This window comes from Electrophorus electricus, chromosome 16 (assembly GCF_013358815.1).
Source record: "Electrophorus electricus isolate fEleEle1 chromosome 16, fEleEle1.pri, whole genome shotgun sequence".
In the NCBI taxonomy this organism is placed as follows: domain Eukaryota; kingdom Metazoa; phylum Chordata; class Actinopteri; order Gymnotiformes; family Gymnotidae; genus Electrophorus; species Electrophorus electricus.
The window spans coordinates 7,068,711-7,086,465 of NC_049550.1; the positions used below are offsets into that span (position 1 = coordinate 7,068,711).

Genomic DNA, 17,755 nt, shown 5'->3' on the forward strand with positions numbered 1-17,755 from the left:
CATGCAAGTGTCCCACTCAACCCCAGACCCAATACACACTACCTCAGTCTGAGCAAACATCCAAACAGCTGTGGTCAGAATGTTTGGCTGTGGTGGTTTGTCTCTGTCCCTCCTACTCGCTCTCTCTCTCTCTCTCTCTCTCTCTCTCTCTCTCTCTCTCTCTCTCTCTCTACAGAGACAGCTAGGTGAGGAGAGGGAGGTTGACTGTGGTTCTTTTCTCTCTGGTTACATAATGAGGTTTAATGTATCAGTATATGCTGGAGATGGAATGGCCCTCGTTGTCATCGAGAGAAGGGGTGTGGTGGGTTGTGGTGATGGGCAAGCTGTTTCAGTGCAGGATAACGCCCCTTTCATTGGCTTGGTGATATTTTCTGGAGAGTGTAAGAGGTTGTGTAAACAACTTTCTATGTAAGATGGTCATCTAAAAAGGGTAATATTGGCTATGTAAAAGAACTGCATTATCGAAACATTAAGGAGACCAGGCCACTTTGCATTATGTCACTTTGTACACTGTATGTGTACCAATTAAAGTGGACTCTTCCATTCAGACCTTTATAAGGGGAGGCCATTCAATTGAAGTGGATTGTACCACTTTGAACTTGTATGAAGGCTTATGATGGTAGCACATGGTGTTCTGCTGTAAACAAGCATTCAAACCCTCCCACACACTGACATCACAGAGCAGTTGGAATGCAGAGCTCTATGCATGTCAGTGGTTGGTCTTCTTGGTGAGACTTGCCATAAATTAATGAATTAGTGTGATGGGTATAGTACAGACCAAACTGATTTGCAAAATTTTTATTCAAATAATGTGTGTGTGTGTATGTCTGTGTGTGTGCTTGTCTGTGTGTGGGAGGGGGGAGGGAGGGAGAATCAGAGATAGATAGAGACAGCCCACATTCCAGCTGTCTTTCTCTTACTTACTGTCTTTCCCCGGACCTAAATTCTCTTGTCGCCTGCCTGTTACTGACTCAGTGTTTTGATGGGTCCTGTGGGACTTACTAGTAACTGACTAAGCTTTAATAAACAAATACTGGGCGTGAGATGCATGAAGTGTCACTTTTTATATGGAAGGCAGAATGGGATGTGAATTTAAATGAGGTCTAATATTATCCAACAGGCCAAAACAGCGACCGAGACCGCAATAAATGTTTTCATAACAACACAAAGTTTTACACGTTCTTCTTGAACTCATAAGAACGCGCGTGAACATTTGATTTTTCCTTACGTTAGAGCGCACAAAACCACAGTCTATTCAATCACCAAGCATGATTAAACGTTTAACTCTGGACGCGATATAAATTATGCATACCCTTCATCTCTTAAATTCAGACTGTCTTTATGGAGAAGAAAAAAAAGCTCAGTAATTAAATGCACGAGCTAACAGCACAGTGGTAACTGAATCTTTCAAATGTTTACAAAACTTGTATACTTTCCACACAAATGTGTGTGTGTGTGTGCGCGCGCGTAGGCGCGCGCTCGCGTGTGTGTGAGAGCGAGAGAGAGAGAAACTGTTGACAGTCGGTGTTGTGACGGTGATGTCACGGTGCAATGCGAATAACCCGCAACAGCACCAGACAGCAGCATGAACGCCGCGCTCGTGTCCACAATACCCGGTATTCTGCGCTAAGTGGAGTCGTCGCCCGCGGGGGTTAATGCACTATTGAACAAACGTCTCTAGGTTTCCCAGTGTCATACTCTGCCTAAATAACAGTGCTTTTCTTTTTGTTCTAGCTTCTCCGTTGCCAAAACATAACAATGGACTTGAAACTTGAGTAAACCTGAAGCTTAACTTTCAATGCTATTCTCTGCCGTTTTCTTTTGCGCGCTTTTATCCTCGCCGGGTCTCCGCTGAGGCCAATTTGGAGACCGTTCGTAACAGCTCTGGTTATCCCGTATCCTCTCTACATTTACTCTCCTACTGTTTGTGTTTCGGCGCCGGATTTGGGCTAGAGCGAACTGTCAGTCTCGGCAGCCCTGAGCACTTGACTTTGCTTAGGTTCCAACAGACACAAGACCGCAACTTGAGAGAAAGAGAGGGCGAGGCGGGGGGTGGAGTGGAGAGTTTAGCGCAAAGGGGCAGGACTTCTCTCCCTCTCCCACTCTGGTGCTTTTAAGAGGAAAACTTTGTTTTGTTCTTCAAGTTCAGCTTAGTTCTTGCGAACTGTCTGTCCCCCTTCGCTCACGTCTTTTTCTGCTTGTCTTTATGTTTTTCCATGACTTTTTTATTTCGTCTGTTCATAATTCTGGCCAGAACACTTCCGAAACATCTAGAAGATGCGCATCCGGAGTAGACCGGCTACATTTTACTAAATTCTGCGCCCAAGTCATCTTAAACCTGCTGTGTTTGCAAAACGGAATATTTATGCTTCGATGTGAACGGCTTGTTATTTAGATCGCGCCAATTATTTGTGTGCCTTAGTCTTTCATTGGTAGCATTATGTCACTAAGGATTATTTCCCTGTGTTTTTCATTGCTGCGTATATGCGATGCTCGTCCCGACTCCGAGCGAGCCTCTTTCAGCGCCCTCTCTCCACCTGCGAACGACTCGCTCCTCACACCTGCCCGGAGGACTGACGGTATCGTACAGACTATTGACCGGATATACCATGGAGGCGGAAAAGTGGGTTATCTTCTGTACATGGACAACCAGAGGTTTCAACTTGACATGGAAAGAGACGAATCTATACTGTCTCATAATTTCAATTCTAAATATGTGGAAACACTACTGGGGGCGGGAGATGGCGCGCCGCCTCTTCACCGGGAATGTGTTTACCGTGGGACCGTGGATTCGAACCCAGAATCTTTGGCGGTTTTTAGTCTGTGCAGCGGAGGACTTAGTGGGTTCTTTGCAGTTAACCATGCCCGCTATACAGTTAAGGCGCTCATACGGGCGAAAGGACATGAGAATGACGTACAAGTTGTGGAAGATGCTGATGCAGAGCGGGCTATCCACTACTACACGCGCGAGAGCTTCAGTTTCGAGGCTGTACCGCTGCGCGAAAGCTGTGGCACTCGCCAAGAAAAAAGGCGTAACGACGGCATTCGGAAACGCCGGAAGAGAGGTCAAGGGAAGGAGGAAAAGCACCGCTCTGGTTTTGCGCTCAAAGAGGAGAAGCACTGGTCGCAAGCTAGGAGGAGGTGGGCAAAGTTCACGGAGTCATTCTCACAGGATGAAGCAAAGAGACGGAAAAGGTCGGTCTCTCGCGCAAGGCACGTGGAACTGCTTCTGGTCGCGGACGAGTCCATGTCAAAGAAGTATGGGAAGGATTTGCGCCATTACCTGTTGACTTTGGCATCCATCGCGTCCAAGCTATACGGCCACGCAAGTATCGAGAATCCTATTCGTTTATCTGTGGTTAAGGTCACAGTGGTAACGGAGAAAGAGAAAGGGCTCGATGTGTCCAAAAACGCAGGCGCGACACTGAAGAGTTTCTGCAAGTGGCAGAATCAGCAGAATCCGTTGGATGACGAGCACGAGCACCATCACGATGCGGCCATCCTCTTCACCAGGCAGGTAAAAGCGCATGACTGTCACGCCCATCCCACCTGTAGCCCACGCGTAATATTATAATCCGCAATGGAGGAAAGTCTATGACCGCGTGACTGCATGTACGCGTGAACTCACGCGCGTCTGTGTGTGTGATGCATGTACAAAAGCAAACGTGTCCCACGCAGAATATATATATAGATGGTACACTCTTCCTAAACTGGCAAGTAGGAAACATTTGTGTATATATATAACTGTTTCATACTCGCCAGTTTAGGAAGAGTGTACCATCCTCCATCTTCCCCCCTTTTTCCTGTGTGTATATCTTCAAAGTGCATGTGATTCTTCTTACACAGTGCAATTTTTTGCACACTTTGCAACAAGTCAGCAATTTTATCATCTGATTTTTATTTGTTTTGTTTTACTTAAAGCCACAGGCCATAACTCACCCCCACTCTGTGAGCCGTCAGAAAAACAAACAGATCCACCATTTCAGAATATTTCCATGGGCCAAGACCACATTCGTTTAAATCTCCTGCCCTTTTGGCAAAGCCTGCTGCGGAGTACAAAGTCTCGCGCTTTTCTCACCCCTGTCTCATGTGGTTCGCCGAACCATCCCCCCACTGGCTGCCGTATCCTGTTCCCCGGCAAAGCTCGCAGTGCACACGAGTCATATGAGGTTGGTAGGGAACAGGCTCCACGCCTAGCTCTGAATCTCTTGGCACTGAGTCTCCCCATGGAGCCTGTTCTGAAGGATGCATGCCCAGTGTCGACTGGCGTGCTGTTGACATCACTCCCTTGTGGCAGGGCTCTCCTCTCCAGATCCCACTGAGAGGAAGCTTCTCTTGGCACTGCAGACCAAGCACAGAGGGCACCAGTGCCAGTGTTGAACTCTCCGGCAGAGTGCGGTCGCCATAGCTGCCATAGTGTGCGCGTCTGTGTGTGTGTGGCAGCTGTGGTGTCAACTCTGTCATGTCTGTCATATCGGCGGGCCACAGTGTGCAAATCGAGTCCGCAGACACCCATGGGGGCTGTGGGAATGGGGGAGGTGATAAAAGCCCAGCAGCCAAGCCCAAGTGTTAAGCATATACAATGTGACTCATGAGGCAATGGTCCTCTCTTTCTTCCTTGATGCTGTTCAGTTTGCACAGTGGATAAGCTGGAAACATAATACAGCTAAACACATGAGGGCTGCAGTTCCGGTTCATATTAATCTTAATGGGAACAGCCATGAGTCCTACACTCAGTCATATACTCAATAACTTCAACCTATTTACTCCTAACCTCAGAGGAATTCAAAGGTAAGATAATCAGAGAATTATTTTTTTTTATGGACTAGGTGCCACTCATCATTTAGGTTATGGGAAGAAAGCTTCCTAAAGAATCCAGCAATGCGGTGACACCACTATCATAACCCATCCTTATTTTCCTTAACTGTCCAATCAAGCATCATTTTTCCAACAATAAGAACAAATCAGCTGGGCCATGGATCTTTGAATTAGACTTTTAGAGGGAAGATTAGGCAGAACATGTCTCTCTCTCACACACACACACATACACACACAGACTCAATTCCCAGAATCTTTTTGCCCCCTTTCAGTTCAAGTGTGAGTTCAAGCATGTGGAGATGCCCATGGAGCTGGGCACATACCAAAGCAGTCCGGAACAAGAGGCACATTGAGGGGGGGGGGGGGGGTGTCGGTTGTGCGACAGGCGTTTTTGTGAGCGCGCGTTTATGTGATGTAATATCACTGAGGGGATGGATGCACGAGTGCTCTGACGTTGCAGGCCACTGTCAGAGGCAGGAGACAATGCCTTGCCTGTTAGCCTGTTGAGTGAGACTGAAGATGAGCTTGGGATGACAATAGGGTCACGTCTGAGGGACAGTATTCTGATTCTGCATTAGGATCCATCCCTGTCAGAATAGCCTCGCAGTCGACTACTTTTGATTCAGAATCAGATTCAGTCTGAGAAAGAACCGTCAAAGTGATTTAGAGTCAAATGAGAGGTAATATTCATTCACAGAGGATTATTTGACAGATAAGGCTTCTTGAGACCATGATTCACTCAATTACAGTATTGCTTAGTACTTTTCATGCATAGGTAATAACATTTGTTTAAAAGGTTTATAACATTTATTTCCAAAACTAATATTGAAAGAACAGCATGCTGTTTCTGTAGCATTAGTGAACAACAGTCCAGTTGTATCATTACCAAGCTCAACACAGTCCTGGCATAATAAGAGTCTCAGCTGCAGTAGTACTTACATGAAGTACAGAATAATAAAATATATTGTAGTAAAACTAATCTTTAAGTTTAAACAACAGATGGTAATTCAAATAACATTTTTTTTTAAATGTAAAACATGAAAAGGCCAAATAATTCACATACTTTACTTTTATATTAATTAAAATATACAGTCTAAATTAAAATACACATTAGTTGATTGCTGAATTAAAAAATAGCTCCTTACTGAAACATTTGGTTCACAGTTGTTTGAACCCCACTCACTCTCTCTCTCTCTCTCTCTCTCTCTCTCTCTCTCTCTCTCTAATGTACCAATTCAAATACACACACACTCACAAACACACACTTTCACACTCATGCACTAGAGACATCCATATCAATATAGTTCAAATATACCCTGTAGATTCTGCCTTCCCTTGACCTTATCCCCCATAGTTGTCTAACAGTCTACTGTTCTCTCATACAGTCACACATAGCTGTACTGTACATAGAGCTCTAGTATGCACAGTGTTAGTGTTAGTGTGTTTGTGCTTATTTATGAGAGGCAGTGTGAGATATGGCATATGTGTATCAGCAGTGACTGCTTTTACAGGTAAACAAGCAATTAAATCATCCCTAACCTTTTGGATTATTATGAAGTACTGGAATTATGAAGTACCGTATATACTAGGAGAGCACAAATGGATGGTTTACGCACGTGTGTGACTCTGATTGTGTGTGTGTGTGTGTGTGTGTGTGTGTGTGTGTGTGTGTGTGTGTGTGTGTGTGTGTGTGTGTGTGTGCGTGTGCGCACACACCTGTATGTGCCCATGTGTGTGTGCATGTGTGCATGCATTATACTCAATGCCTGTCCTCCTAGTTTCATAATTCCTGCGTTCATAATTTATGACTCTGCACATGTGTATAGATGTGTACTTGTAATTCTGGGAAAAAGGGGTGAGAGTTACTTCTGCAAGAGTCTCCCCTTGTGTTTGTCATAACAGGTTGGGGTATTTCACACATCCTATAGTTCACTCCCTATACCGTAAAGGCAGGCTGAAAACCTCAGACATAATTTAGCGTAGACTCCATCCCTCTATGATGCCAGCAGACTAGACAGGGTTCTGTGCCAATGCAGGATGGGTTCAGGACACTTTTGAAAAACCCAATAAGTTTGTTTTTGACAGCAGTTGATCTGGAGTTCCTCAAACTCTGCGATATCTATCATTCGGTAGATGGGACAGTGTGCTCAAGGGCACATCTGAGGCAAGTTCTGATGGGGTTAATGCCAATAAAGATCAGAGAAAGAGTCAAGTCAATTGATACTGGGACAGAATGAAGTGGAGGTGGTGCCATTTTTCAAGCTCTGAGGGGACCAACAAATCAGGAACAGCTGACAGAAACCGGCGGTGTGGTCACACCTAGAATCAAATATCCAGAGCCCTTTCCGCCTAAGCTCCCTACTTCCTGTCTGTCTCTCCTCAACATGTTTGCTCTGAACACACGCCAGGTGTGAGAGCCATGACCAATTTTGCACTGGAGCTGTAAGTTGTTTGAGTGAAGCTATGCGTGGCAAGAAAGAGACTTAGACGTCTGCTCCTCAAGTCCTTGTTCAGTTATAATCTAACCTACTCTTCTTTCTCTTTGATTGAATGGAGGTCACTGTCACTCTTTCATATCTTTTAAATGGGACAGCATGAAACCGCTTAGTCATTTCCACAAGCTTTTCCTGCATAAAGCCCAGTTAGTGCAGTTTAAAGGGATGAGGAAAGCTGCCGAGTTCTAACAGCACCGGGACTTTACCCATAAGAACAGTCACATCCCATCTCCCATCTCAAGGATCACAAATACACCTGATCCCAGACCTGGCGTTTATGCCAATCAACCATGTGTTCACACTGGCTTGCTTCACAACTAAATACACATTACACATGTACTCCACTGATGTAATAACCCAAACTTTGCCCTTTAGGGTATTTGCACTGTGAACATATAGACTGTCCTGGTGTTGCTTTAGTAAACCCCAGAAGCCATGGGGTTTAAGTGCACCTTTCTCTTATGTGGTTTAGGTGTGTGTGTGTGGGTGGGTGGGTGGGTGTGTGTGTATACCTGTCTGTCTAGTGTGCACACACACACACGTGCCTGTCTATCTACATATGTGTGTGTAATGCTGATGCTGAGCGGAGTGTGTTTCCATTAAGTGTGAGTAAAGGAGTAAGTAAACATCCAGACGGCCCCGCAGGGGTGAGGTTGTCACTGGCCCACCTTCTGGGAAGACACAGTCAGTCATTAGAGGATTGCAACAGTAGGGCCTGTTTGTTTAGCTGTAGGTGTGTGTGTATGTCTTCCTACATTTTTAAGCTAATGTGTGAATAAACATAGCACATATGTGTGCGCATATGTGCTTCTGTGTCTTTGTGTGCGTGTGTGTGTGTGTGGGTGGGTGTGTGTTTATGCACTCAAGCATGCATGTGTATGTGTGTGTTCAACAAGATGTGAATTGGAGAGTACAGTGTGTGGACTGACTATTACCACTTTTACACTGGGCTTTCCACACAGTTAAACATGTTCAAATGTTTGAGCTGTGGGTCAGGCAGAGAGCTTTCTCAACACTGTAGAAGTAGTGTTGAGTAGTTTGGCCACAGTGTTTGGCAAATATCTGGAGGAAAATGCAACATTGCTAGAAAACACATTGCTAACTGTTGTCTAAAGGTAGTAGACAAAGCTCAAGCAAGTCATCTGTTTGGTGTAAACAGTAGCCGCCACGGGTCAAACCAGTCTAGCAAATATGGGTCATTGGTAAAAGACGCAAAATTGTTCAGGACTGTCACTGGACCTTCAGGCTTAGTCGCATAATAAAAGTGGAAGAGCGCACAGATTGATATCCAGGAGCTCCGACCCCAGGGAGGGCCAGACAAATGGGTGCAGACTTTTTGTTTAAAGTAGAACGAATGAAAGACATGGCAGATTTTACCTGCAGTATCCAAGTAGTTGCTTTGGCGCAACGACAGCTGTTGTTACACCAGGTTGTGTGTGTGTGTGTACTGTTTAGGACCTGTGTGGGCACCACTCATGTGATACACTGGGCATGGCTGATGTTGGCACCGTGTGCTCTCCAGAGCGAAGCTGTGCCATCATCGAGGACGACGGCCTGCACGCTGCCTTCACTGTCGCACATGAGATCGGTACAAGACACCAAACTGTAAAACACACCCACACTGCTGATAGAGCTGTTCAGCTACAACCCTGCACCATCTCCTGTTTATACTGTTGTGAACTTCCTGTTTCAGCTCACTTGGATTTTATTACATTAATTTTATATTTACTATTTATTTATTTATTTTAGACTTCTAGAAAATTATTTGATTATTATTGTTGTTGTTGATAATAATAATAATGATAATGTCCCTGGATAGTTTGGTGATTTCTTCATTTATGTATAAGAACTATAGCCCAGAGGCTGCTTACAGTAACACTGCTGTAATGTGGCTTGTGTTTAGGGCACCTGCTTGGTTTGTCCCACGATGACTCCAATTTCTGTGAGGAGAGGTTTGGCTCTACAGAGGATAAGAGGCTCATGTCCTCCATCCTGACCTCCATTGACGCCTCCAAGCCCTGGAGCCGCTGCACCTCTGCCACCATCACCGACTTCTTTGACGACGGCAACGGTTCGGTTCTTCATCATGACTAGTTTATCAAAAACCAATGGAGCAAAAAACACAGACAGCCTTGTTTTTCACTGCAGCACTCAAAGACCTGTCTTTGAATAACATGCCACTTGCATGGGCAGCACACACAAGGCGTGACATGCTCCCAAATGAGTTTAGTAAACCATGGTTTGTTAGTCCCTGCACAAACCCCTTTTGGACAGAAATCACATGGTCACTGGAATGACATCCTCATCTCTCCTCCCCAGCGGATTGCCTGCTGGATGTGCCTCGCCAACCGATCCTGGGCCCCGAAGAGCTCCCCGGCCAGAGCTACGACGCAGTGCACCAGTGCCGGCTTGCCTTCGGCCTGGAGTACACAGTGTGCCCGGGCATGGATGTTTGTGCCCGCCTGTGGTGCGCTGTGATCAGAAAGGGCCAGATGGTGTGCCTGACCAAGAAGTTGCCGGCCGTAGAGGGCACACCATGTGGCAAGGGGCGGATATGTCTGCAGGGCAAGTGTGTGGACAAGACGCGCAAGAAACACTATTCGGTGAGCTGGGGAAGAATGAGGGACAGTCAAATGACTTTTATGGATATGTTGACCACAGGACTTGGTCAAAAAAAGAGAGAGCAAGGGAGGAAGAGATAAAGAGATGGGTGAGAAAGAGGGCAGAAAGCGTGAATACGCATGCGAGAGATTTTACAGGGAGTTAGACAGCAAGGAAGAGGGAGAGAGTGAAAGATGGATGGATGCATTAGTGTCGGAAAAGAGTTACACGAGCCAATTTTCTGTGAACAAGAAAGACTTGGTGAAAGAGAAAATGGCTGACAGTAGTAAAGAGATTGTTGTTTAGAAGTGTTGAGAACTAAGGCTTGATGTACTCCCACAGAGTGAGAGAGCACTAGAGGGAGAGAGAGAGAGATGGATAGATGTGTTAAAAGTGCATGGAAGGGCTCTCCAGGAGGCTCTGTTTGGATAGAGAGCTAACGAGAGTGAACTTGGGATGGAATGCGGGCGAGAAATGGGGTGAGAAATGGAACGCAGAGTGGGTGTGTTGAAATGAAGGCTTGAGAACACCTAGCAGAGGCGTTACGTGGTGAAAGACAGGATGGAATTCCGAGGGAGGGTGTAGCGGGACATGCAGGGGTGTAGCGGGACATGCAGGCTAAGGAGGCACCAAAGGCAGATCAACTGGAGATGTCTTCAGGCGAGTATGACAGCAAATGTAACCAGGCATAAAGGTGTGTGGGCCTCGCCCCCACGAGACCCGGTAGAACACAAAAGTAGAGAAGAAGAGAGCATGAGTGACGTGGGAAACATCACGAGTAGGTGTTCATATATGTGAATTTGACCCACAGGGCAGCTTTTAAGCTGTGGAAGGTTTTTAATGATTTTTTTATTTGTTCTCCAGCGCATGGAATGAAGTTTTGGCAATAAAGTTAAGGCAAATGAGAGGAAATAGTGATTTCATGACATATGACAAGAAACTAGGTGGGCTAAAAGTAAGCTTGCTATTTGGTATGACTACCCCAGTTGTTTATCTCCTAAATTCAGTCTTAGACAAAACCTTGGGTAGATTTTCTCCTGATTGTCCATGGGTTAATATCACACACATTTAGCCTGCAGGGCATAGGGAATTTCCCTTGCTGTCTGTGCTCTCCTCTTCTCCAGGCATTATGGGTAATTTTGTCCATGGGTGCTAAGTCATTAACTTATGTAGACTTGGTTTTACTTTTCAAAGGAGAACGTACCCTTTGAAAAGCCTGTGGGTGTGTTTGTACCATGGAATGATGAATGATGAACTGTAGTTCTCACATACATTCCCACTTCCCCTCCTTTCCTGTGAACTTGTCTAACATAGCGTCACTCTTTCAGAATGTCCAGTATTTAGGGGTCATTGCGATGCACAATGGCTCACTCGAGACTTTTCTCCGGCTGTTCTTGGATTTGTGATTGTTCGTCACGAATAGGGAATGGGTGTGTGCACAACCTTATGTAAAATTGTTAGCCTGTTTCAGCTTACCGTTCGTGCAACCAAATTCGTTTGACATTAAACAACTTCAAGAAGAATGTGCCCAGTGTCTCCCTCGAGGAGCACAGATCCCAGGTGAAACTGGAATCTCTTAAAATGCCTGGCAGTTGCTTTGTTTTGATCATAGTTATGCTGGCAGGAAACATACTTTTGATTCTGCATCTTTGGACATAACATAGTTTCAGTCCTCTTTGCAGTTTGTTTTTGCAGTGTGTTATGAAATGCATTTACAGCCTGCTTGCAATTTACATTGATGCTGTATTGATGATGATGTAAATTATGTAAATGAGGTAATTCATTTAATAATGATGTAACTTTTATGAGGAACCCTAATTGGCTTCTCATGTCTTCTACTTCTGTGACATTTGTTTCACTGGTCCACCGCTTCTTCTCGCAGACCTCTAACCACGGGAGCTGGAGTTCCTGGGGGCCATGGGGCGCGTGCTCCCGGACGTGCGGAGGGGGTGTGCAGTTTGCCAATCGCCTGTGCAACAACCCCCCCCCTCGCAACAACGGCCGCTACTGCACAGGAAAGAGAGCCATCTACCGGTCCTGCAACGTCACGCCCTGCCCTACGCAGAGTGAGTGCCACCGGCACACATGCACGCACGCACACACATACAAACACACACATGCACATACATACACAAACACGCACACACACACACACACACAAACACACATGCACATATAGACATGTACGCAGACAAAAACGCACATACAAACACACAAACATATAAACACGTTCACAGTGTAGATTATTCAATGGCATACCTATCGCTTACCAGTTCAACATCAGATGATTTCTATCACACTCTCTAATGTGTTCCTCTGATGTGTGAATGATAGGTAAGAGCTTTAGGCAAGAGCAGTGTGAGCTGAGGAATGGACCACAGACCGACCCTAAGGGAGTGAAGACATTTGTAGAGTGGGTACCCAAATACGCTGGGGTTCTTCCAAAGGACGTGTGCAAGCTAACCTGTAGGGCCAAGGGCACAGGCTACTATGTGGTGTTCTCCCAAAGGGTAAGTTCAGCACATTTGTTTAACATAAAAAACTGATTTCACCTTCATTTTGCTTCTTATGAAACAGGCTTACATGTGGTAGAATATGGTAATAATTGCACAAGCAAATGTGAATGAAAATTTCCAGAATTAAATTAGTAAACGAACATGCTTGTGAAAGCTTGTTGTTCTGGCATGTTGTTTTAAGAAGAAGAAGAAGAAGAAGAAGAAGAAGAAGAAGAAGAAGTATTGCAACCGTAGCCAAAAACAACAGTTCAGCATTTTGGCAGATACCTGCCAAAGGAAAAACAAAAACCACAAAGTGTTGCTCTTCCTCAGGTGACAGACGGAACGGAGTGCAGGCCCTACAGCGGCTCAGTGTGTGTGAAGGGGAAATGTGCGCGCACAGGCTGCGACGGAATCATAGGCTCCAAGCTGCAGTACGACAAGTGCGGCGTCTGCGGAGGTGACGGCACCGGCTGTGTAAAAGTGGCCGGCAACTTCACCAAAAAGAGGTAGTGTGACACGTATGTCTCGCCATGCGTTCTCTCCGAACACACACGGCAAATGAGACACGCCGCCATCGTATGTCTTTCAGCACTGCATTTCGTTTCTAAGCAGCAAGCAGAAATTATTAAGTATAACTGAACCAAATTGGGGGTGTACTAGGTAGGAGTGTTCCCAGTAAGTACTGACTCCTGCTCAGTTTTTGCTCTGTTCCATTTCCCAACTCACCTCAATCAGGTGATCAATTGCTAATTACCTGGCTCAGCTATAATGTGAACTGAAATAGAGCAAAAGATAAATTGGTTGGAGAACCTCAGGAACAGGGTTGGAACCTACTTCCACGCATGCTCATTTACAAACATAGTTTAAGTGGTCTGGTGCTTTGAAATAGAGGGCTCTAAAGAAACAGCTGTATAATGTGCATTTGTTCTCTTTGCACTAGACTTTCTCCTCTTTGCACTAAACTCACTCTAACCACCTTCTCCCCTGCTATCTACAGTAAGGGCTACACAGATGTGGTGAAGATCCCAGAAGGCTCAACCCACATCAAGGTCCGTCAGTACAAGCCAAAAGGGCAGTCTCGCTTCACAGCCTACCTAGCCCTGCGCCGCCCAGGAGGACAGTACCTCCTCAACGGCAAGTTCATGATCTCCACCTCGGAGACTGTCATCCCCTTGAATGGCACCGTGCTCAACTACAGTGGCTGGAGCCAGCATGACGAGACCCTCCACAACATGGGGCCCGGGGCACTCAAGGAGAGCCTGGTGATACAGATATTAGCGACCGACGCGAAGAAGCCTCTAGACGTACGTTACAGCTTCTTTATGCCGCGCAAGACACCGCTCCCACCTTGGACAGCACCATCATTTTCTGCCACAGCAGCTGCTCTGTCCTCAGCTGAGGTCTTGACCATGACCACGGAGGTGTCCTCCACTACCAAACCTCCGTCAACAACACCGCCCTGGCCTCGTTGGGTGACTGGGTCCTGGATGACTTGTTCCAGGACTTGTGACACAGGCTGGCAGAGCCGTACAGTTCAGTGCAAGGACCCAAATGGTAAGCTGACTAAGGGGTGTCCTCTCAATGCCCGACCTCCTGTTTTTAAACACTGCTTGGTTAAAAAGTGCTGAGAACCCTGAGTGGATATGAACTTTCGCTAATGGACACGTTTCTTCTTCCCCATCTGTGGTGGACGGTCTTAAGAGGAGACTGACTGGAGCAGATAGAATCTTGTTGAGCAAAATCCATTTAAGGTTCTTTTACAATTGCATTTGCATTTGTGAGTGTGCTGATGCTGTTTTATGCCCTAAACTTTATCACTGTTGAACTTTGAGTTTTTGTGTATTATATTGACCTTGGACAAGGAGTGCCAGCCGAGGCCTCTAATGCAACACAGTGACTTTTTCTGCGGTCTCGGTCCACTGATGAATAAACAGTATGTAGCCACATCCTTTTGTCCAGACCCTGCCCTTTGAGGTTCAGTGTATTTACAAATCAAATTTGAACTGCAACCCCAAAAAAATAACACTAGAACTGAATCTTGAGTTCATCATAGAGGACGGCAAGTAAATTCCTGCACCATGGGACTGTAGTAAAGACTACTTTGGTTTTGTAGTTGAGCTATTCTTAGTGGTGCACACTCTGGAAATCAAAGCCTGTAACATGCTCAATGGAGTGTATTTGTGACCAGCACCTGTTTGTTGATGTAGATCTTGTTATGTTTATGCACATTGTCAAAGTGGCTTGATGTAATTTCCTTCATAACTGAAAAACTATAAGGGCAACCTGAAATCTGGTGCCATATACGTACGTCTTTATGTCTGTTTTTCTGTGTTTAGGTGCCATTTGTTTATATGTGCCCTGGATTATTGTAATACACCAAGAAGGAAATTAATCTGGATTACATCCTATCACCCATTTTAACCATTCACACTTTGGCATGTAGAAAAATGAATACTGATTAATGCACTTGCTGGAACATAACTTTCCATCAGATTTTGCATAGAATACAGCAATATTGTTGGACATGTAATGCATTGACATACAGTGTGAATTCATACTGAACAATTCATATTGACAAAACAGAAGCAGTTATATTGCTGAAAACAAACACCACTACTCAGACATGTGATCTGTGTCATCAGGATATTAACACACAAACGCACACACACAGATACATGCACACACACAGAGAAAAAATAACACCTTACATTAACACACATGACTTTTTCTTTTAGGGTTGGGGTAGATTGATTTTTAATGCTGCCACTTCAGAAGATTCAGTCAGTTATTAAAAGTCACCACATTGTTTAAATTGATAGAATGAATTTATTGTACAATGATTTCAATTTATTGCCTGACGTCAGTCCACATGTTGTGTTGAAACTCAGTCAACTTCAACCCTGACGACCACATGTATGCAGTACTGTCTGACTCTCGCCTTGAGAAAACAAAACCCCTTTGCTGAATGACAGAAAACACAGCACTGAAATGATAATTTATTGTTTGTACAACTGGTATGTGAAAAAAAAAAACGTGATTTTATTTATTGTTATGGTCATTTTGTATCATAATTACTATTTAACTAGGAACATTGATATGACTGAGCAGAATACTTTCTTTTAAAGAAAATAGTGTTTGTTTTCTTGTCATCTAAAGAGTATGTATATAAAAATCTATATATTTAAATTGGTCTTCTGTTTGTGGTCTACTGGGATTCACTTGACAAAGTTATATTAGATATAGCCTCACATTCATACATCACTTCTCAATAAAAGTCCTCGAAGCTGAGCACATTTAAAATACAACTATTTTCTTCTAGCAAACCAAATAGATTTGATTGGAAGGTTATAATTTAATCACTGTCTAGCTTTCCAGATGTTTCAACATCAGTTAAAATTCGCTCCACTAAATTGCACAATGAAAATTAATTGGGTCAGTACATCCTTCTGACCTGCGCTCATCTTTTTTCACACAGATTCCAATTAAATCAATTGGCACAGCAAAAGTAAATAAAGTTAAATGAAATCATGTGAAAATTCAGCTGTTATATTCGACATTCTTCAATATAACACTTTTTACAACACCAACATCTTTATTTGAAATAAATGTGTAAACATAACCCACAACATAGTGTACTTAGTTAGATGAACGCATTAAGCATTCACAACCCCACTTCGACTTCTTGTCATTCAGATCATACGTCTACCCTCTTATGTACTGTATTCTAGCTGTCCACTCTGAACTCCTTCTGATAAATGGATGAAAAGATGTTTATTTAACATTAGGTGAATTGTTAGAGTCACAAAGTCAACTTGATAAGTATTTTATGATGCTGCCAGAGTAGAGATGAAGCAGATAAAGCATGAGAAAAGAGCTGAAGACATTTTGTCCATAATCCGAAAGGAATCCTACTCTATAGGTCAGAACGTATCTGTGGAAAATAGGAGATCTTAACAAACCTTTTGCTATTTACTAAACAAATAAGTGTGTTCACTGAACCTGAATTCATTGTTTAATCCTACACGAAATTAAAACCATAAGTATTAAAATAATAAATAAGAAATGTAAAAATAAGATAATAATTATAAATAATAATAAACTCCACACATGGAAACACTTGCACTGAGAGAAAGCAGTGAATCTTTAGGGAAACATATGTGAGGTTGCAGCGCCATCTGTTGACCCGCTTTTGCAACAACTGCACTACATTGACAAAATGTTGATTGTTAGTACTCCTCCACTGCATGAAGGATCAATGACTTGTGTAGGACAAAGGGTTAAAAGTGTTTCATTTTTTGCTTTTCCCTAAATTGAATAAACAATCTCATTTGTCATATTATGTGATCTTAATCATGAATCGGTCTGTCCTCATTTCAACGCCTGATGCAAGTTTTCTCATTCACTATTTCACTATTTATTTTCATGAAAAATAACCGGTAATATTAATTTGAAATGCTGATATATGTGGTGTGGCAATGTTTAAAGATACGATGTTGTTTAGACCTACTGGGGATATAACTGTTAGTTACTACAGTGTATTTATGGAATTATTTTTGTGTTTTACAAGGTTTCAAGACAATATCTTAAGCGGCCCTTCTTGCGTGATCACCGTGTGCCATCTAGTGGACATTTGAGTAACTCTGAGAAAAACGTTTTTTTGAAATTTAATTAAGGTGGACCAGAACTATACAATGTCGAGCCTAACGATTGCATGACGCCTAGTTTTTTTTTATCACTTTAATTTAAAAAACACTTACTTAATTTACTCTTTTTCAAAACGTCTAATTTCGGGTTTTGTAGACATCAGAAGTCTTTCCAGACGGTTTTCGTTAGATTAGAGCCGAAAACTGATGTGCAATTCACAGTTAAATGCTTTGCAAGACAGTCTGGTCCCGCTGAGCACATCTCAAACCTTTGATTCTTATCTGTATTTATGTTTCCTTTAATCCATGCTTGTTTTATATTGTTCTTGTACGGTATGTCCCATTTAACTATCCATGCTTTCACTTCAAGGTCAAACAGACATCTTTCATTGAATGCTTCATTAAATTGGTTCTGTTATCGAGTTTGAAACGCCTTTCTGCAAATATCGTGACGCGGTCACATCAGTGGGTTAATCCTGGCATAATTAATTTCTTGACAGGGGTTCAAAGCTGCCGGATCAACTTATGAAGTGTTTCAGCTGCTTGTGCGCAGAGGAGGAGAGAACAGCCACTTGGACGGGGCACTTTGAGCCCCTCAGCATGAGACGGGACCTGTTCGAATAACAGTCCACCTTAACAGCTTCGTGGCCGGCCTCTCCCCATCTGAACTGACTGCCCCTCTCCTCCACCCGCAGTCTGA

At 43.9% G+C, this 17,755-nt stretch overlaps 1 protein-coding gene across 1 annotated transcript; it reads left to right on the forward strand.

Moving 5' to 3' along the window:
• The first annotated feature begins 1,608 nt into the window (after window positions 1–1,608).
• LOC113574587 (A disintegrin and metalloproteinase with thrombospondin motifs 5) lies at window positions 1,609–15,598 on the forward strand. Its single transcript, XM_027005606.2, has 8 exons — window positions 1,609–3,517; window positions 8,769–8,901; window positions 9,217–9,384; window positions 9,633–9,916; window positions 11,797–11,980; window positions 12,249–12,424; window positions 12,743–12,918; window positions 13,410–15,598. Exons 1-8 carry the CDS (start codon window positions 2,441–2,443, stop codon window positions 14,038–14,040), a joined length of 2,829 nt encoding a protein of 942 aa, XP_026861407.2. The 5' UTR covers window positions 1,609–2,440; the 3' UTR covers window positions 14,041–15,598.
• Window positions 15,599–17,755: the final 2,157 nt, after the last annotated feature.

Bases quoted from the DNA above. Each gene is read 5' to 3' on its own strand.
- LOC113574587 (XM_027005606.2), top strand. From the start codon at position 2,441: ATGTCACTAAGGATTATTTCCCTGTGTTTTTCATTGCTGCGTATATGC. The intron at 3,518-8,768 runs GTAAAAGCGCAT...TGTACTGTTTAG, and splicing joins CCATCCTCTTCACCAGGCAG to GACCTGTGTGGGCACCACTC. The intron at 12,919-13,409 runs GTAGTGTGACAC...TGCTATCTACAG, and splicing joins GGCAACTTCACCAAAAAGAG to TAAGGGCTACACAGATGTGG.